The sequence below is a fragment of the Pyrus communis genome, chromosome 7 (assembly GCF_041283825.1).
Source record: "Pyrus communis isolate YQ-2024b chromosome 7, ASM4128382v1, whole genome shotgun sequence".
NCBI classification, from domain to species: Eukaryota; Viridiplantae; Streptophyta; class Magnoliopsida; order Rosales; family Rosaceae; genus Pyrus; species Pyrus communis.
This window is the reverse complement of record NC_142571.1, coordinates 24,104,399-24,125,340: the sequence shown is the minus strand read 5'-3', so window position 1 is coordinate 24,125,340 and position 20,942 is coordinate 24,104,399. Positions and strand designations below refer to the sequence as shown.

General features: G+C 39.1%; 3 protein-coding genes and 1 pseudogene across 6 annotated transcripts; all 4 read right to left on the bottom strand.

Moving 5' to 3' along the window:
• Window positions 1-479: 479 nt before the first annotated feature.
• LOC137734937 (uncharacterized) lies at window positions 480-4,903 on the bottom strand (annotated as a pseudogene). Its single transcript, XR_015964444.1, has 9 exons — window positions 4,895-4,903; window positions 3,727-4,799; window positions 3,317-3,543; window positions 2,899-3,231; window positions 2,103-2,349; window positions 1,861-1,989; window positions 1,507-1,722; window positions 1,123-1,246; window positions 480-960 (listed from the first exon to the last, which is right to left on the bottom strand). The product of XR_015964444.1 is annotated as an uncharacterized LOC137734937 (transcript).
• Window positions 4,904-5,020: 117 nt separating this feature from the next.
• LOC137734936 (uncharacterized) lies at window positions 5,021-10,774 on the bottom strand. Of its 2 annotated transcripts, XM_088696630.1 has the most exons (9): window positions 10,544-10,774; window positions 8,694-10,385; window positions 8,270-8,496; window positions 7,850-8,182; window positions 7,097-7,343; window positions 6,843-6,971; window positions 6,546-6,761; window positions 6,241-6,364; window positions 5,021-5,748 (listed from the first exon to the last, which is right to left on the bottom strand). In XM_088696630.1, the coding sequence occupies exons 2-9, from the start codon at window positions 10,242-10,244 to the stop codon at window positions 5,534-5,536; spliced, it is 3,042 nt and encodes a 1,013-aa protein (XP_088552756.1). In that variant the 5' UTR covers window positions 10,245-10,385; window positions 10,544-10,774; the 3' UTR covers window positions 5,021-5,533. The 2 variants fall into 2 exon arrangements, with proteins under 2 accessions (XP_088552756.1, XP_068330371.1); XM_068474270.2 differs by having other exon boundaries at window positions 8,694-10,774.
• Window positions 10,775-12,421: 1,647 nt separating this feature from the next.
• Window positions 12,422-15,753, bottom strand: LOC137734165 (ras-related protein RABE1a). Its single transcript, XM_068473477.2, has 9 exons — window positions 15,495-15,753; window positions 15,278-15,403; window positions 14,352-14,424; window positions 14,031-14,131; window positions 13,785-13,850; window positions 13,378-13,475; window positions 13,107-13,169; window positions 12,931-13,026; window positions 12,422-12,839 (listed from the first exon to the last, which is right to left on the bottom strand). Exons 2-9 carry the CDS (start codon window positions 15,351-15,353, stop codon window positions 12,765-12,767), a joined length of 648 nt encoding a protein of 215 aa, XP_068329578.1. The 5' UTR covers window positions 15,354-15,403; window positions 15,495-15,753; the 3' UTR covers window positions 12,422-12,764.
• Window positions 15,754-17,861: 2,108 nt separating this feature from the next.
• On the bottom strand, window positions 17,862-19,554 carry LOC137733401 (small ribosomal subunit protein uS8z/uS8w). 2 transcript variants are annotated; one of them, XM_068472551.2, is made up of 4 exons: window positions 19,415-19,554; window positions 18,713-18,858; window positions 18,440-18,600; window positions 17,862-18,175 (listed from the first exon to the last, which is right to left on the bottom strand). In XM_068472551.2, the coding sequence occupies exons 2-4, from the start codon at window positions 18,843-18,845 to the stop codon at window positions 18,077-18,079; spliced, it is 393 nt and encodes a 130-aa protein (XP_068328652.1). In that variant the 5' UTR covers window positions 18,846-18,858; window positions 19,415-19,554; the 3' UTR covers window positions 17,862-18,076. The 2 variants fall into 2 exon arrangements, with proteins under 2 accessions (XP_068328652.1, XP_068328653.1); XM_068472552.2 differs by having other exon boundaries at window positions 18,713-18,853; window positions 19,415-19,553.
• Between the last annotated feature and the right edge of the window lie 1,388 nt (window positions 19,555-20,942).

Sequence of the window (20,942 nt, the reverse complement as noted above, 5' to 3'; positions counted from 1 at the left end):
TGATTTTGCCGAATCAGAAAATTTTGGTGCCATCATATAACTTTGTATCGCTAAATTTGCGAGTTGGAGATAAGCGGACTTGAACCGTTGACATCCGCCACAGGGTAAACTACCACCTCTCTGGCGGCCAGGTAACTCCCCAAACCCCCAACCCCGAACACAACTTACAACTTTCGTCATATATTTTTGGTAGACATGACTGATGAATTAAAATTTATACCGTTCAGATAGTTGAAAAAATTACAAAGTAGGCTAAACAAAATGTGTGAGAAAAAACTGAAGACTAAAAGCTAAGCGAATTACAAATATGCCCTATAAATTTTCTCGTTAACCTTCCCCTTAGTTCTTTTCCTTGACCATGCCTAATTTTGAGCAATATACTCAAGAGTCATTTGCACATGATCAAATTCTTGTTCTGGTGTTGAGATACATGCCGCCGGAGATATCAGTTTAACGAAATTCAAGGAGTGGAAAGGACGAGACATAAACCTTCGAATTAGTATAATCATGCTTAACCAAATACATAACGGGAAATAACAATAAATATCCGAAAGATAATCATCCGGAATGGCCGAAGTCAAACCAACCCTGTGCCGTCAATGATAAAGCACATTGACATTATTCTCAAAAACACTTGAGCATTACACTAAGAAGCAAAAAATCTTACTGTCTGAGAGGCGCTCCGCTCTCGCTTACATGGCGTACCAACTCGTGGTTTCATTTTCCGCAAGTACGGCACACTTCAGCTGTGAGATTCAATTGGCTCCATCTGTACCGCTTTCTGTACAATCTCTCTTTGTTCCTTCAAATGAACTGAATAGAAACCAGTGGCTGATGCAGCTGATAGAGCACGGCCAATAAATTTGACGTCGATGGTTCCTCTACCCAGGGACTTCATGGCAGTATAGCTGTAGGCACCCACGTTCATCAGCTCCTCCTGGACCCAAACTATCTCAGCATCTGCTGGAACCAAATAAAGAATGTGTCAACCTCATTGACGTCAGCAAAATTGAGCTCCCAGAAAAGAAAACAACAAACATTATCACCCTGAGCCTCATAAACATTATATATATCACCAGAATTGTTCGACATTCCATTAATCCTTATGGACAGACTACATACTTGGATATCGCTTCAGCTCTCGCTGGATGAGGTCATACGGGAAGGGGCAAAGCTGTTCCACTCTACAAATTGCAACATCCTTTGCTACAACCTTTCTTCGCTCTTCATCAAGCTCATAATAAACCTGCAAGGGAATACAGGACAGAAGATGGAATTAAAATTTGTCCCTTGGACCAGGTTAATGATACAAAATTACAAATCATAATTATCTACAAGTCAACATATGATCTACTTCTGTCAGGTTTTGCATTTCATGCTCCAAGGTCTGCCGAATTGATTATATAATGGCAAAACTATAATGTAAACAGAAGTCAACCAACATGTACACGTACGTTTGTATGTGTTTAATTGTTTATATACGGAGGAAAATTAGGAATATAATACCTTGCCAGAGCACAGAACCAGCCATCTAATACCCTCCTCAAGGTCAGGGTGGTGATTCTGGTCCTTGATGAGTCGCTTAAATCTAGTCCCCTGCTTGTCAAAACCTGGGTGGCCTTGCACATCATCAAACTCAGATAAATTTGATTTGCAGTCCTTGTGCCGTAGCAGGTTTTTAGGAGCCATCACAATAAGAGGCTTGCGGAATTCCCTGTGTATCTGAGAAATGAGACAAGGTTAGAACATCCAGAAACTTTCACAACACTGGAGAATATATTTTATTTTCGTCAAAACATTAGAACATGCAGAAACTGATCACAATGCTGGAAAATACTGAAACAAAATATTTCCACTCACCTGACGACGCAAAACATGGAAGTAGTTGGCAGGAGTTGTCACATTCACAACCTGCCAATTGCATTCCTGAATTTGCTTTCGAAGTGTGGGATCCATCTCAGGTATGACAAAAGGATTGTCATCACTCATCTGTACAAACATTCGTGAACACGTATTAGATCAGGATATGCCTGCCACAACTATCATCTAAAGGAAAAGAGAAATAAGGGGGAAGGAGTGAACCATATTTGACAAAGGAATACCTGAAGAAATCACTCCAGGCGGGCACTAGAATGTTCAGGGCCCTGGCCATCGTAACCATGAGGAAGAAGCACAACAAGCCCAGTTTGACGAAGCCACTTGGACTCCCCACTACTCAAAAACTGATCAAAGATAACTTGAGCTCCATTGGCAAAATCACCAAATTGAGCTTCCCAAATCACTAATGCATTTGGACTCTCCATCGAGTAACCCAATTCAAATCCAAGAACACCAAACTCTGAGATTGAGCTGTACACACAAAGACAATTAGAAGACAAATTAAAAACGTATTATTCAGTGTATCACAAGTCATGGCGCAGTCCAGCAATCTTACAATCTTTAAGATGGAGTACAGCAGGTATATATTCTAGCAGAAACAAAAAGGTAAAACTATTTGTCTACATTAATCTCTCATTAACATAATAAAAGCAAGAAAATAAACCATAGAGAGATGTGAGAAATGCTCATGAACAAGCGAAGTAAACCATGGCATAATGAATAAAGCATGTGTATCAAATAGATTGCTGGGAACATAAATCGCCCCTAAAGAGGGTCTTTCACAAATGTAGACATCGAAATACAACAAAATTATGGCCAAACGCCACCATTTCTTCTTTAGATTATATAGTAAAAGGGAATGCAACTGAATCCTAAAATTCTGGGTCACTACCTTACAGCACAAAAAAAAACTCTGGACTAAACCTAACAGAAAACAAAAAAAAAAAATAATGGTCAAAATTTTCTATGCATTTACGGAAATTTTAACAAAACTCTGTACTAAACCTAATCAAGCATTACCTGTTGCTAACTGTAAACATTTCCTCATCTTGGCCAGCCGTAATATGGTCAAGAGGACAATACTTTTCCCCAGTTTCCTGGTCATGAAGAACAGAATGCCGATGACTAAATGTACCTCTTTCATCATCCTGACCACTCGGTCGAACATGGTTACATTCTACTAGTAGTGTAGCAAAGGCAAGTGCTTCAGCAACTGCCCAATCAATCCCTTCACCAGTCTCAATCATTTGTCCACGTTGTTCATACACCTTCTTTACTGCTCTGTGAGGTTTAAAAGTTTCTGGAAGGGCAGTGACAGCTTTGCCAACACTCTTCAAAATCTCTGGTTGTACCCTGCACAGGAGCATAAAGAATTCATTAAAAAATACAATCAGATATTGCGAATAACAGATGAAACTGATATAAGATAGTGTTATACCCAGTATTCCGGATACGAGAAATCTGCTCAGGTGACTTGAATCCAGACCAATGAGATGAAACCCAGTCCCTTCTTTGAGGAACATAATCCTTGCTAGACAAGAACTCTTCATTGAGAATTGAATTAACCTTGTTTTGTATCCCTTCAATGTCTTCTTTGGTCACTAGTCCAGACTCTAGAAGTTTGTTCTGGTAGATTGTTAGAGCTGAGGGATGATTCCGAATAACCTGTGTACCCAGAATTAGGTAGAAAAATCAGGAGTCGGCTTTGCACATCTCAATAGCTGCACTTTATAATAATGCAGGACACGATAAAGAAAGAACTTCGAGACTTATCATGAGAAAAAAATACAAATTTCTTCAATAAATGAACAAAATAAAAATATTAATTAACTAGAAACAAGGTCTAACCTCGTACATTTTGGGCTGTGTGAAAGATGGCTCGTCAATCTCATTATGCCCAAATTGACGATAGCACACTAAATCCACCACAACATCAGAATGGAAAGTCTGGTGCCATTCAGCGGCAAGCTCATAGACATGAACGACTGCGTCCATGTCATCACCATTTACATGGAAAATAGGGGCATTCAATGCTTTGGCAACATCAGTACAATACTGAGAAGATCTTCCCGACATTGGGTCAGTTGTGAAGGCAACTTGGTTGTTCACCACAATGTGTATAGTCCCACCAGTGGTATGGTTCGGAAGAGAACTTAAATGCAGAGTCTCATAGACCACACCTTGTCCAGCAAAGCTACCGTCTCCATGAATCAAAATGCCCATATTCTTGGTCCTGTCCGCATCATTTGAATAATATTGCTTTGCTCTAGTTTTTCCGACAACTACAGGGTCCACAGCTTCCAAGTGACTTGGACTTGCAACCAAAGATAAATGAATTCTCTTCCCACCTCTTGTGGGTCGATCATAAGAGGTTCCCAAATGACACTTTACATCACCAGTCCCAGTGTAAAGCCCCACTTCATCCACAGGCTTTGTGCCACCACTGAATTCACTAAATATCTGACGCAAAGGCTTCCGCACCACATTACCCAGTACATTCAGTCTGCTTCTGTGAGGCATTCCAATTACTATGCTCTCAACCCCGAGATCAGCAGCCCTATCAAGCATCTCCTTCATGCCAGGAATAAGAGTTTCTCCACCTTCAAGTCCGAACCTCTTTGCTGTTGCACTTAGTAGCCAAGAAGTTCTCAAACTGTGTACTCCAAATAAGCCTATCAAGAATAACCTCACGGCGCTGCCTATTGTATTGCATGGGCGTAGGAGTCTCAATCTTGTCTCTTAACCAGTTACTTCTCTCACGATCTGCAATGTGCATATATTCATACTCAATGGTCCCACAGTAAGAGTGGTAACTGACCCCCAAAAATGGACCTAAGGGTCTGCACAGGACGGTTCTCAGACAAAAACCCAGCCATCCTCCAGACCCCCGAAAAGAACTCCCTGTCGAGTAGAGGTCTACTCTACCTGATTGTGGGCGGGTCGGGTAGAGGTCCAAATCTGGCCTAACCCTAGGATTTAGGGTTTACGGTGATCACGAGGAAGAGGAAAATCTTACACATAACATTGTATTATTGAATTGAGATGACGTAGTAATAGTAAACTCGTTGTATGTAAATTTTGATGAAACGAGAAATAAAGAATCAAGATGTAAAAACAAATAAAGAGGTGCAATAGAACTAAGTAAGAGTACGAAAATCAATTTTGCGATAAATATAGGCTGACCATTGTTTTGGCCAGCAAGATACATTCTTGTTTGGTTGTATTTCAAAGAGCCTTGGTGGTCTCAAAGTGGTTGCATAATTTAATACAACACTACTTAGCTCCTTACAATTAGGCGAGTCATTTCTCCTTAACTGCAAATTAGAAGTTGACACATATATGATATATGTAGTTCGCCGGTAAGGAGGAAAGACAACTTACATGTAACAAGGCAAGTACATTCCATTCGATACTTTGAAACATCTGTGCCAAGGAAAGGTTCTTATTTCTGACCTCTGTTTGCTAAAAGAAGAGAGATTTGTGAAGCATAACCTGTGGTGTGCATCAGCCCTCACATACAGGAGGCATATTTGATATACGATCGATCTTTTATTAAAATTTGGATCAACAAAAAAATCAGGAAAGGAGATTTCAGACAGTGTTATATGAGGATCAATAAGCGCGACGGGATTCAGTTGTGAGACTCATTTGGCTCCTACTGCATTGCTTTCTGTAAAATCTCATTTTGTTCCATATCATGAACCTGAGAAAAACCAGTGGCTGTGGCAGCTGATGGATCACGGCCAATGTATTTGACATCGTCAATAGTTCCTCTGCCCAGGGACTTCATGGCAGCACTAAGGCGGGGTGCAACGTAGCTGTACGCACCCATGTTCATCGGCTCTTCCTGACACCAAACTATCTCAGCATCTGAAAGAACCAAATAACAAGTGTATCAACCTCACGATGTCAGCAAAATTTATCCCCCAGAACAGAAAACAATAAAAACCGTATCATCGGATTTCACAAAGCCACAGCTAGTACTATATGATCTTTTTCAACATTTCCCACTAGTACGTGTTGATGTTTCATATATCTCCAAAAACATTCTTCAATCATAAGATGACCTGAAAAACTAAACCCCTTTCACCAAGTAGCAGGTGGACTCACACGACAATATGACCACACTTCATAATCTACAGCAGAGTTAGTTTAGAATGATTGAAATTTTTTATGCCTCTGACATTAATGATCTAAGTACTAGGACACAATAAAGGAATCCAATTTTCATAAACCCTATAAAATAATATATCTTAGGAAACAGGCTAGTATCTTGACAAGGGGAAGAGAGCAAGCTCCGGCATCTCCCTTAATCATATTGTACGGTACTTGCTTTTCAAAGGAAAAGTTCAAGGTACATACTTGGATATCGCTTCAGCTCTCGCTGGATGAGGTCGTAAGGGAAGGGGCAAAGCTGTTCCACTCTACAAATTGCAACATCCTTTGCTCCAACCTTTCTTCGCTCTCCATCAAGTTCATAATAAAGCTGCAAGAGAATACAGGGCAGAAGATAGAATTAACTTGTGTCCCTTGGTTCAGGTAATAAGTCATAATTTATGTACAAGTCAACACAGAATTATATGATCTATTTCTGCCAGATTTCGCTTTTCATACTCCAAGCTCTACTGAATGGAAGACAAAAGATTACTTTACTGGTAAAACTATACCTTGCCGGAGCATAGAACCAACCGTCTAATACCCTCCTCAAGATCAGAGTGGTGATTCTGGTCCTTGATGAGGCGCTTAAATCTGGTCCCCTGCTTGTCAAAGCCTGGATGGCCTTGCACATCATCGAACTCGGATAAATTTGATTTGCAGTCCTTGTGCCGTAGAAGGTTTTTAGGAGCCATCACAATAAGAGGCTTGCGGAATTCCCTGTGTATCTGAGAAATGAGACAAGGTTAGAACATATAGAAACTTCCACAATACTACAAAATATTGAAGAACAAAATAGTTTCACTCACCTGACGACGCAGAACATGGAAGTAGTTTGCAGGAGTTGTCAAATTCACAACCTGCCAATTGCATTCCTGAATTTGCTTCCGATGTGTGGAATCCATCTCAGGTATGACAAAGGGATTGTCATCACTCATCTGTCATAAAATTAGAGAACTTTGCATTAGATGGGGATCCATGCCAGATTCTACTTCTGTCTAATGGGAAAAGGGGAGAAGAGGGAGGGGAAGGAAGGGATTAACCATATTTGACAAAGGAATACCTGAAGAAATCGTTCCAGTCGTGCACTAGAATGTTCAGGGCCCTGGCCCATGTAACCATGAGGAAGCAACACAACAAGCCCGGTTTGACGAAGCCACTTGGACTCCCCACCACTCAAAAACTGGTCAAATATAACTTGAGCTCCATTGGAAAAATCACCAAACTGAGCTTCCCAGATTACTAATGAGTTTGGACTTTCCATCGAGTAACCCAATTCAAATCCAAGAACACCAAACTCCGAGAGTGAACTGCACATAAAATCACAATTAACTTGTGGTAAAGACAAACTAAGTATGAAAATTGCAATTTAACAGAGTACTATTCATCGTCTCATGAGTCGTATAGTGGTATCTGGCAGTCCTACAATCTTTAAGAAGGTGTACAGATGTACTTTATTGGGAGGTATATATTCTAGGATCCGGAACAAAATGGGAAAGCTGATTTGGTACACCATGGAAAACCAAGTTTCAAAGAATCAGAAGACGTGGAATGCATTTACAGATGAGATAAGTATCCTATGGTGTAATGAATTCAAAATGGATATTAAATAGAATGTCGTGCATGAAATAGCTACTGAAGAGGGTCTGTCAGACTCGTGGCTAAACACCACCTTAATTATAGTATGCAAGGGAATGCTAATAAATCTTACAAAAAGTTCTGGATCACTACATTAAAGGGGGGGGAACTCGAGAAATGGGACAAAATCAAACCAAATAATAATGAAAGGGAAAACTATAAAGTAATCACTCATTACCTGTTGCTAACTGTAAACAGTTCCTCATCTTGGTCCGCCATAATATTGTCAAGAGGGCAATACTTTTCTCCAGTTTCCTGGTCGTGAACTACAGAATGACGATGACTAAATGTACCTCTTTCAACATCTTGACCACTCAGTCGAACATGGTTTCCTTCTACAATTAATGTAGCAAAGGCAAGTGCTTCTGCAACTGCCCAATCAATTCCTTCACCAGTCTCAATCATTTGTGCGCGTTGTTCATAGACCTTTTTCACTCCTTTGTGAGCCTTAAAAGTTTCTGGAAGGGCTGTGACTGATTTGCCAACAGTCTTCAAAATCTCTGGTTTTACCCTGTACAGGAGCATATAAAATTCATTAAATTGAATAAAATCAGATTTTGCAAAGAACTGGTGAAACTGGTAGAAAACAGTGCTATACCCAGTATTCCGGATACGAGAAATTTGTTCAGGTGACTTAAATCCAGACCAATGGGATGCAAGCCAGTCTCTTTTTTTAGGAACATAATCCTTGCTAGCCAACAATTCTTCATTGAGAATTGAATTAACCTTGTTTTGTATCCTTTCAATGTCTTCTTTGGTCACTTGTGCAGATTCTAGAAGTTTGTTCTGGTAGATTGTCAGAGCTGGGGGATGATTTCGAATAACCTGTAACCCCCAATTAAGTAAAAAAAATCAGTAATCGGCTTTGCACATCTCAATAGCTGCACTATAATTCAATATTTACAACACAAGTGAAGTCAACTGCAAACAACTTTGAGATTTATCACAAGAAAAATATATATATATATATATTTTCGATCAATTAAGGATATGAATTGTTAATGAATATGTAAAGGTCTAACCTTGTACATTTTCGGCTGCGTGAAAGATGGTTCATCCATCTCATTATGCCCAAATCGACGATAGCACACTAAATCAACCACAACATCAGAATGGAATGTCTGGCGCCATTCAGCGGCAAGCTCGCAGACATGAGCAACTGCCTCCATGTCATCAGCATTTACATGGAAAATAGGAGCATTCAATGCTTTGGCGACATCTGTACAATACTCCGAAGATCTTCCAGACATTGGGTCAGTTGTGAAGGCAACTTGGTTATTCACCACAATGTGTATAGTCCCACCAGTGGTGTAGTTAGGAAGAGCGCTTAGATGCAGAGTCTCGTACACCACACCTTGTCCAGCAAAGCTGCCATCTCCATGAATCAAGACAGCCATATTCTTGGTCCTGTCCGCGTCATTTGAATAAAACTGCTTTGCTCTAGTTTTTCCGACAACGACAGGGTCCACAGCTTCCAAGTGACTTGGATTTGCAACCAAAGATAAATGAAGTCTCTTGCCACCTCTAGTGGGTCTATCATAAGATGTTCCCAAGTGATACTTGACATCACCAGTCCCAGTGTATAGCCCATCTTCATCCACAGGCTTTGTACCACCACTGAATTCATTAAATATCTGACGCAAAGGCTTCCGCACCACATTACCCAATACATTCAGTCTCCCTCTGTGAGGCATTCCAATAACTATGCTCTCAACCCCGAGATCAGCAGCCCTGTCAAACATCTCCTTCATGCCGGGAATAAGAGTTTCTCCACCTTCAAGCCCGAACCTCTTAGCTGCTTTCCACTTAGTGGCCAAGAAGTTCTCAAACTGTGTACTCCACATAAGTCTATCAAGAATAACCTCACGACGTTGCCTATTGTACTGCATTGGCGTTGGAGTCTCAATCTTGTCTCTCAACCAGTTACATCGATTACGATCGGCAATGTGCATATACTCATACCCAATGGTCCCACAATAAGCCTGCTCAAGCCGGGTCAATATGGACCTAAGGGTCTGCACAGGACGGTTCTCAGCCAAAAACCCAGACATCCTCCAGACCCCTAAAAAGAACTCCCTATCAAGATCAGCCTCTGTGAACCCATATAGAGCAGGGTCCAAATCATCTGGGATATCTCTCTCTTCCAAACCCAAGGGGTCCAACTGAGCTTTCATGTGACCACTAACCTGGTATGCCCTCACAAGCAACAACAAGCGCATACTCTCTTGAATGGTTTGGCCTGAAACTCCGGGCGAGGTAGAGGCCTGACCTACAAAATTCCTAAAGAAATTGTCCCAAGACTCATCAACACTATTTGGGTCGGCTTCCCAATCCCTCTGAAGCCCCTCCAAATAAACACTACTGGTTCCATCCAAGAAACTATCATTTAGTCTAGAGAGGGGTACAGGGCGTGGAATCGGGGCAGATTGAGCCTTCGATTTACATAATGTGGTGTGAAAGTCCCGATTTTGAGACGGAAGAACCCGCCTCCTAGCCATATATGATCCACAATTTGATAAATTTCTCCTAACGGCAAACTTTGCCACACTAGACACTGCTCTAAACCACGCCATATCTACCAACCCAATCTACCAATCACACAACTTTTATCTAAATTTAACAGAAATTACCTCCCCTAGCCGGAATGTTAAACCTCAATCATAATCCTGTATGCCTTCACTCTTCAGTCCTATGAATCAAAACCCTTTTCGAATCTATAAAAAAAAAAAAAAAAACAATCAAATAATTATACATATTATCATACCTTAATCCATTCATAATACACACCAGATTATGAATGCAGAAACTTGATTAAAGAAAGTGATCAAACAGATATATAAACATTAAATCGAAAACAATTCAAAATTTTCACCAAAAAATAGAAGAAATCAGAAGAAATGAAATAGCCACGTTGAAGGTGTCTTCTTCCTCATATCCAAACTCTGGTTCAGTTAATGAGAGTCCGTGTGGGATTTCAACACATATTTTTATAACAAAAAAATAACTAAAATTCCTATCTTTTTTCCCCCACTATTTCCTGATCCTCTACCTATTTTATCTCTCAACGGTTGAAATGGTAGTAAACCGTAAATTTATAATTAAATTAAAAAAAAATGTAAACACGTTAATTTTATATGTAAAGCACACATATACACACATACATACATACATACATACATATATCAGTAAACTGTAAAATTAGAGAGAAGAAAAAGAGAAAGAGTTTGCCAGCTAACTGTTCACGAGTTCTATATCCATCAGAATTCTGGAAGGTCCTCCGCTGCTCTCCGCCTCGACTCCTTCACATTCGGAAGGGGAATTTGCGTCCCCGAATATCCATGGCGGTGAGGAAGAACGAGGAAGCTCGGGGCCTCGAGGAAGACAAGCATCGCCAAAATCTGCTGCTGCTGGAATCTGATTGGGTGAGAAAAAAGAAAAGCTGGGAGGATGAAATGCATGGATCGAATCGGAGTAGGTTCGAATTCGAAGAGCGAGTGTGATGATGTCAGTGAGTTGGAGTGCAGTTTTTGCTATAACTGCCATGGCGCCAAAGCTATAGAACTAAAAGATAGCTAACGGGAAAGTGACGAGACTGAAAATGGAAGCTTAACTTGGGATACATGGAAAGTGGGTTTTGGGTTTTTTTATTGTGGGTAGGGGTCCGGGAGAGAGGCCCAAATCCAGATCCAGGCCCAATCTTATTTTGTTATTTACAGTTTTTTTTTTTTTTTTTTTTTTTTTTTGGATAAACGAGATGATATTCTAAGTTACCTTACATTTAGAAGAGACAGATTGAAAGTCGAATTTTAGAGTGCTAAAAATAATTTTCAATTTGAATAAGAAGCTCATTTAGGAGCCTACGGGGAGATCTCTTATGTTGTGAAGAATACAAAAATGCGAGTTGTATTTTCTTATTTATTTTTTTTTACGATAGTATGAGTCGGGCTTAGCCTCTTAATGAGCTAGTAATAATGTGGCTCAAATTTCTCATAATGAGCTAGTAATAATGTGGCTCAAATTTTTCTTTGGCGAGAATTAGACCTAAAACCTCTCACTTAAAGCGAATAGGAATAACATTAAACCGTAATACTAAGTGATGAGAGTTGTATTTTGTTTTCCTATATAATCGTCACCAATGCTTGAAGATTGCATCTTTTTATAAGAAAGCAACTTACATAGGTCAATTCGCAACTTAAAGGTAACATATATCATTGAATCAGTATGTTACGGTGACATTGAATCAAGTCCATATATGAGTCCCCTTTTTATAGGCTCACAACATCAACGCTCTCTTCCCTTGGTGTAAAATACATCGTCTTACTAAAAAAAATATTGCTTTTTATCTTCCATATGTGCCGGATCTGCATTTACATCTTATTTATTTTGCAAAAAAAATCTAAACTACACTAATTTACGAAAAATGAGAATCAAAGTCGGAAGCAAGTGGATGGGCCAGCTACCGATGCCAAATTCGTGGCCAATTTGGCATCACCCACATATGCTTCATTCTTACTTCCTTTCAGATTGGCAACAAATTACAGTGTTGCTCACTCAGTGCAGCTACACCATTCGACACTGCTCCCAGAAAAGTCACTTCGCCTATGTGTTCGGTCTGCCAAATCTGCTGATCTATCACGCAGATCCGAATCCGGGTTTCCGTATAAATTGTGAAAAGTTTCCTGGACGTTTGATCGGCTCTTTAATCGTCTAATCGGTATCAGTATATATCATAAAGAATGTGGAGAAACAATGACAAATGATGAAAATATGGGATAAATGATGGGTTTACTGCAGAAAGGTAATTGGCATTGTTTGAACTTTAAAGCTCTCTTGACAAGAAGCTCGAACCTGATTATCCATCTACACCAAGACAGGCGACAAACAGAGGCAATGACAAGCAGAAGCCCCTTGGAACCGAAAGACGATGAAAGGCAGATGTGCCATTGTAAATTTTAGAATTACGAAGAAAAAAAAACTACGTTTACTACTAATGCTGGTGGTTTGAGAGATCTAAGAGAGGCGCCCGCCATGGAGTTATCAAGGTTTGCCTCAAATCCACATCAGTACGACCAACAGAACCTTCTCTTGTTCTACTAACCACAGCAAGATGACTTTTGTGCAGCTTGACCATCGGCTCTGTCTGGTTCGTTAATCCTAAGTGTCTGAGGCTGAAACCATTGAAACAAAACAAGTTCGTCAACATTTGAGAGAAGAATTGGGGAAAGAAAAGGATCCCCACTTCTGTGAGCATGAAAATACCTCAGTGCCCCTGGCATCAGATTCTGCGAGTCTCTGTTTAATATCCCTGGCTATAGAAAAGAAGACCTCCTCCACGTTCAGGTTCGTCTTTGCACTCTGCAGAACATTTTCTTTTCATTATGAAAAGAACGAAATTGCTTATGCAGTGAAAATACCAAAGGCATATTACTACTTACAGTCTCAAAGAACTTGATACCATACTCGTCAGCAAGAGCTTGACCCCTAGACGTCGGCACAGCCTAAAAAAACAAGATAATTATTAAAGCTTGGGCATGTCCGCACAACAAACACATGCAAAAATAAACGATTAGGGATAGGGCGTGCAAATTTAGCACCGTCATGTTGATCCCACTAGGATTCTAAAACTCATCACATTCACAGCTCACTCTTTCACCAGGTTAGAAAAGGAGAGCATTTCCTGCAAGTGAAAATGTACAAACTACACACCCTTCTGCTTTCATCCATATCAGCTTTGTTCCCCACCAGAATCTTGTTGACATTGACAGAAGCATGCTGCTCAATGTTGCGAATCCAGTTTCTAATGTCTGCACATGAATAGACAATTACCCTAAGAAGGGTTACATTGAACATAAAACTTATATACGGAGATGGTAAAAGTGCCGCAGATGGTTTCAACCATCCACCACCTCAATGAAATTAGACTTAACGGTCAAACTGAAGGAACCACACCAGTGTAAGCACACCCAAAATAAACCACACCGTTAAAATGTCTACATCCCAATTCCTCGAAATTTGGATTTAATATAACAAAAATAAGCAAGCAAAATGACTTTAAAATCAGCATGCCATCAAAAAATTCATATACTGAGAGTAAAGGGAAAACGAGAGGTTACTGTTGAAAGATGACTCATCAGTAACATCATACACCAACAAAATACCCATGGCTCCTCGATAGTAAGCTGCAGAGCATAACATAGATACATAAGGAAACTCCTGAATAACAATAACAGAGGACATAATTCAAGAATATCAAAATTATCTCTAAGAAAGGAACCCCTGCCCCCTAGTCTTCCCTCGACCGCAGCAACTGTGCATTTTCCCATTTCAAATTATCTATTTGTAAAATCTCAAACAAAAACCTGTTGTAATTGTTCGAAATCGTTCTTGACCAGCCGTATCCCAGATTTGCAATTTAATCCGTTTGCCATCAAGCTCAATTGTTCTTATCTTGAAATCAATCCTGTCACCAAAAGGACCATCTAAGAGATGCTAAACAAAGATGAATCTTCTAAAAGAAAACACACTTAATGTAATAGTTCATTATGCCATATTTCTACAGCAGCTTTAAGCAGTAGCTAATGACCATGTCCTAACAGACTTAATATACTGGTTCACAAAACTTGTTCGCTTGCTAAAAGTTTCCAGATACAAAAATTGAAACAGATTCTACGAATACAAACCCAATAGTGGTGATAAAACTTGTTGTAAAGGAGCCATCAGAGAAACGCAAAAGCAGACAACTCTTGCCAACACCTGGAAAATTACAGCAGAAATGTTGAACATTTTAGAACCAAAAAGTTGATAACCAAAACTGAGAAAATCTCTCAAAAAAAAAAAGAGATGAAAGCACCAGATCCCTGATAGTTCACAATTAGACCATTTTTAACGCACAAGATCTACCATCCAAACAAAAAAAATTCTAAAAATTCTTATCCATCTCAACACAATTTCAAAACACATCCTCCAAAGCAATAATCTCAACTGACACCAAAAAAAGGAGCCCCATCAGAGCTCGCATTTGACCTTTATCCAATAATTGATATCAGATATCATGGTAAGAGGTTGAATGCTCTTCAACCCCTACAAGACAGTCCAATGCGCATAAGGTAATTTATCATACTTGTGATCACTCTCTAGTTATTTTTTATCAAGCATATATTGTGATGCATATTGAGTCACATAAGAGTTAGATATTACTCATCGCATTTTCGATACGTAAAACAAATTCGTACGATTATACTCACTCTCTTAGTCTTCATCAAACCCAAAACTGGATCTTTCACACAAACCCATTTAATTACACTCACATACAGTTCCCTAAACACTAAATTTACCAAAAACTGCACGCATTCAAAATTTCAAACTTGACAGAACTAAATATTACCCTACACCCACTATTTTGTAACAAAAAAAAGGTTCAGAAATAACGATTATATCTTTTTTTATTGAAAAAAAATTGTTCACTCGGATGAAAAGCAAAGCACATTGGCCACCAGAATTACCAAAGTAAAGGAAAAACACGTTAGATCTCAGAATGTCCAACTTCCAATTCTCAATTCCAAAATTTTCTCAGGAACGAAACAGAGAAGGATAAACGACAACTAACCACTGTCGCCAATGAGGAGAAGCTTGATGAGATAGTCGTGATCCGCCCGAGCCCTCGTCGGTTGCAAAGTAGCCATGAATTGATTTATTCTCTCACCGACCCCAAATTCCAAATCGAAACCACTCTCTGCAATCCAAATTCCAAACCAAAAAATCAACAAAAATCAAAATCTAAGAAACTGCAGGAGACCGCAGCGAGAGAGAGATGAGAGAGAAACCTTTCAAAGAAGCTTGTAGCGGGGGGTCGTCGGCGACGTCAAAACGATCCAATGAATTTAGGAGGCGACGTCGGGTTTCAGGAATTCGAGTTTTTGGGCTGTCTGTATAATACGTTGGTCACTCTCTCTACCGTATGAGAACGCACCGTATCTCCCTACACCCGCCTTCGCAGAATATTTTCCTGGTTTTTCTTCTGTATAATTCTTTGTTAGGCCCCTAAAGCCCAAGATAGTTTGGGCCTAAAAACCATCGAAAGCCGAAAGACAACCTACGAACACGGATTTCAATATACTAGCTTCTCGCCACACTCGTAAACGTATGGCAACTGACAATTGATTTCTTTTGTTTTTTTTTATATATTTTATTAAATGAAACTGTATAGCACTCCAAAAAATTTATTTAGTCTACACTCCTGTATTTTTCTTTTTAATTATAGGAAGTTTGAAATGTAAAATGAGGTTTCAGGAGTATCAATAATAATTTTCTTATTAAAATATATTTTAAAAAGTAATGAACTTACCAACCACCCACGTCTCAGTTTTTTTTTTTCTTTTTCAAAAAGGAGACAACTGATAGTAAACTACGGTTATCTATTTTTTTTCAGGAACTAGAAAGACTCGCAGAAGCATTTCAACTTTATTTTTTTAATACGATAATAAAAGAGAGTTAAAGGAAACTTTACACGCATTTGCAAGTGATTGCATATATTTGAAGTTTAGCCCAACTGAAAAAAATGAAAAAATAATTGGAAAGTGAGGGAAAAGGCAAATGGAATGGAACGCAAAAAGTTGTCGTTGGAGCATATCCTGATTCCTGAGAAGATACTCTACCCACCTTCCCTTCCCCTACAAAACGTCATGACACACCCATTACCTTTCCAACATGAAGAGCTCTTGAGCATCATCATCATCATCCATCTTCTTGCTTCTGCATCATCACATCCGCTTCTTCGTCCTCGACGCCTTGTTGCCGATGGAAGTCAAGAGTGGTGGCGGTCGAGTTGGTGGTGACCATATTGCTGCTACTACCAACAAAGACGATGCAGAGGACGATGACGAAGAAACTAATTGAAATTTGAAAGTCATGTAGGTTGGCTTTTTTGATGGTGGCTAGGGCAACTACAGATCTTTGGCAGTCTCTTTTCTCTTTGTGTTGTTGTTAACTTTAGTATATTATGCTTCAAAACCCAGTACTACTTTTGTCACCGCCACTTCCACTACCGCTAGGTCAAGGTGGGAGAGTCCTTCAGTGTTGGCATTAATCTCTCCTAATAAAACCCCCTGCTGGTTTATGTGTATTCTCTTGTTCTCATACATCACATTTTTCTCTTTTTCCGGTAATCTGAACGTACGATAGAATATTCTCGGAGGCATTCTGCACTTCACCCATGCATGAAAAATAAAGAAAAAAGTGGAGCACAACGAATATATTGAAGCGCTAGTAACAGTTCTGTTCGCATTACGTCATTAGCCATGCATGATTTTTATTGTGGGATTTGGTAGATCCATGTGGACCATAGAAGCACGTACGAATCCATTTGTATGGTTTTTATGATTCTCTTTTTAAATAAAAATGAGAACATCAGATTACGTTCTCCTTAATCACTTCAGACTTGTTTGTACTTCTTATGGTTGACCGTCTATTTGAATTTGGTTTTATCCAAAAAGAAACAAGCATAAAGACTTCAGACGTTAACCTAAAAGATCTATAATCTTGGTCATTCAAAACTAATCCAACGATCAATAACTGTACCAACGGTAAAGAAATAAATCCGTCAACGGATCCGAGAGAAAAAATTGACAGCTACCTAAACGGGGACGCTCAACATGGAGCCATACAAGAAAACCAGATAGAGAAACGGGTCGGATATTCAACTTCCCTGTCCAGGTTTCACTACCAGTCTTCTTAACTTTTTCCTCAAGTGATTCGAGGCAGGGGACAGACATGGATCCTCTTCAGATCCAATTTTCCTAATTCTAGGGATCCATCAATCAGGACCGTTGAAATTTGATCCAACGGCTACAAATCAAGGCCCACTTTAAAAGTTATATAACTTTAACTGTTGGATCAAATTTCAACGGCCTAGATTGATGGATCCCTAGGATTAGGACAATTGGATCCGGAAAGGATCTGCGGACTAGACAGCAGCATGAAAAATATGACATACATACAATCGAACCGCACTTAAGTCAAAGATTCCTGGCCAACAGACATCTGTTTAGGAACAACATGTGCAACTTCAAGCTCAAGTTACATTTTCAGAACCATGTCAATTCAAAATCGACTTTCATTCATCCATAGTCAGACAAAAACAAACCATTCAGAAGTATTCATTGATCGAAGCCAAAAATTTGGATTGCAGTAGATAACTTAAGACCGAGGCAGCACCAGATGCATTATGGATAAATAAACACCAATAGCTTAAAGATAGAGTAAACGAATAACGTTTGAGTAACCTCTATCAGAATCCAAAACAAACACAAATTGAAACATAGAAGTATCCTACGATGTTCAAAAGTACACCCAAAAAGCTCCTCAGAAGCAGGAAAACTCAAATCTCATTCATTAAATAAACCTTGGCCTAGTAAAAGAAACCAAGGACTTTACCACCGACATTCTTTCTCCTAGCCTCCTCATGGTCCATAATGCCAGCAGATGTCGTCAGCACAATGTATCCAAACTGCAAGGTTAACCGAAAATTCATAAGCTTAAATGGATAAGCGCAATGTTTGATAACAACTAGAGCCAACTGGAAAAGCTAGGGCAATCACCATTCACATGACCAACCATATATTATCTTGCACATAACATTTTAAGAGTTTTTTTCCTCTAAAATATAGACGAGCTACCAAGTCTAAACTGTGCATGTTTCCTCAGAAGAATCGACTAAGACATATGTCCTGTTTCTAGGCTTGAAATAGCAAACTGATAACAATGGGCTAACCTGTCTAGAAGGAAGCAACCTGGCAGTCCATCCTTCGATCTCCTTAACACCAACATCAAAACGAGGGCTAATAACCCCACACTTGTTAAGCCTTCCATTCAGCTCGACCACAATTTTACCAGCCCTGTGATCATCAACATACTCGAACTCACCAATGTATCCTACAGACCAAACCAAGAACATTAATATCCATATCCAGAAAAATATCAACTCACAGAGTAACTGAAAACGATGAAAATATGGCATTCAAGCAATCAATTGATGGCTACGTACCATGCTTTTGCATCACCAAAAGAAACTTGATGATGACCTTGGATGATGGTCTGATCATGACCTGGCGCTTGCCCCTTTTCTCAGCATTGTACATGCTCTTAAGAGCATCATTCAAAACGCTAACTCTCACCATTGTCGCTTCTGCACTTCAGAAAAGATCATCCAATACGTTCATGATATTGCACGCAAGTAAATAAGCTCAAATGTGCCAAACAGAAACATAATACAAAAACTAATCGCTTGTCAAATCTTACACTATAAGCATTTTGTTATAAAAGCAAATAAAAACCCTCGACGGTAGTTCAATACCTTTTCCATTTCTAGCTCGATCAAACATATCAATCTACATTCATATATTATCACAGCTTGCTCAAAATCCCTAATTTCTTAAACCCAATTCCAAAAATATATATTCCCACAAATTGCCCACAATAATCAAGCAAAAAACAAACATTTGACCTACTTAGGCAAAAAAATTAACAACATTTCAATCTAAACACACCAAAACAAAACACATTCGAAATCAAATTAACAAAAGCAAGATCCAACAGATCCAGTTGCCGAAATCAACCTCAAAAATTAATTAAAGATTAATTAAAAAGGACTAAACTTGAACAAATAAGAGACGAAAAGCAAACCCTAACCGCAATAATTTCACAAAATGATGGAGATTATCAAGTTTCGGACTGAAAAATCACGTACCAGATGAGATGCGCAGTATCTGCAGAGGCGCCTATGAGAGAGGTAGGGTTTGTAGGGCTTAAGGGAGAACGAGTCAAGTGGAATCCGGGCAATTATACTCGGTGGGAATGAGGGAGCGATTGACTGAATTGCCCTTTCGGACCCTAATTGGGTCCAGTGCGATGTGATTTTGTTTCGGATCGAGTTCGATTGTAAGCCCATTATCGTCATGTATCGGACCTGAAACATTGAAAGTTCGGCCCGGAATTATGCAGCCCAAACTAAAAGCCCTACCCAGTAAATTTGGCATTTGAATAGTATGTTCATCATGGTCTGATGTAAGGTGATAGAACATTTGATAATCATTCAGTTTTTAGTTGATTTGATCTTCATTCTATTGTGTCAAAACAAATAAGGGATTCATTTTTTAAAATACTTTTTCTGGGACAATTGTTAATGTAGGGTCCTTTGAGATCTATTAAAATAATATATAGTTGTTTTGGGGCCCAATAGATAGGCCTGGAGAACCCACTAAGGATGAGAAGATCTAGACATTAGCCCTCCAAGCCAACCAAAGAAATTCAGATGATTGAACATCACCGTGAGAAGAAAGACGGTTGCCTTCAACGACTTCTCATAGCCTTGGATTGTTTATTGACAAGAAGAGATAAGTGCAAAATTTAACAACTTTCTGGCACATAGCTCCAAGGACAGGTTTGTCCAAAGATCAACTCCAAACCACACGTTGGCCATTAACGGGAAAAGAAGTCTATGAAGAGACATAAATGTTGCTAAGCCTAGCGCTCAGGTAAAGTACTTTTTAATCACTCTCTAATGAGCGATCGATGCGCTCTAGACGCATCATTTCACCCTCTCTAAACAATTTGTATTGTTCTAATGACAAGAGAGATATCATTTAACCCTAAGGGAGCATTTCAACTATTTTTGGCTTGACAAAGAAATTCTCTAAATATATAATATTCAAACAAAGAACCTCGATCAAGTGCATAAGGTAAACGCTAGTAAGTGCTTCAACTACAAGATCTTGACATAATTTGTACCTTATTTTTGCATTCCCATTCCTTTAATATAGAGGCCTGCAAATAATTACCAGAGACATGATGATGATTGATCAGATGGATGTATAATATTGCTACGTTTCGAATAAATTGGATACCAAAAGACACAGACTGAGTCACTGAGGAATTGAGGATTGACTTCAATCTTCCATAATATAATAGGTCATAATTAATATATAAAAACTCGTTGATATAATACTTACATGGAGGAAATCGTTTAATCTTGTATTTTAATAGTAGACCATGCAAATTAAATTTCATAATTAAGTAAACGAGAATAATTTATATTGCACGGGGAAGACTGGTTCATGTATATACAAAACCTAAACGACAATCTGCAGCTCTGACTTCCAGATTTTCAACCTGGTCAACCCTAATGTTGTTCCATATAAAGATTAATTAATAAAATCTACTAAACTAACATTTACGTGTTCTGATTCTTTCTCTCAGCTAACAACGCAAGTGTAAGG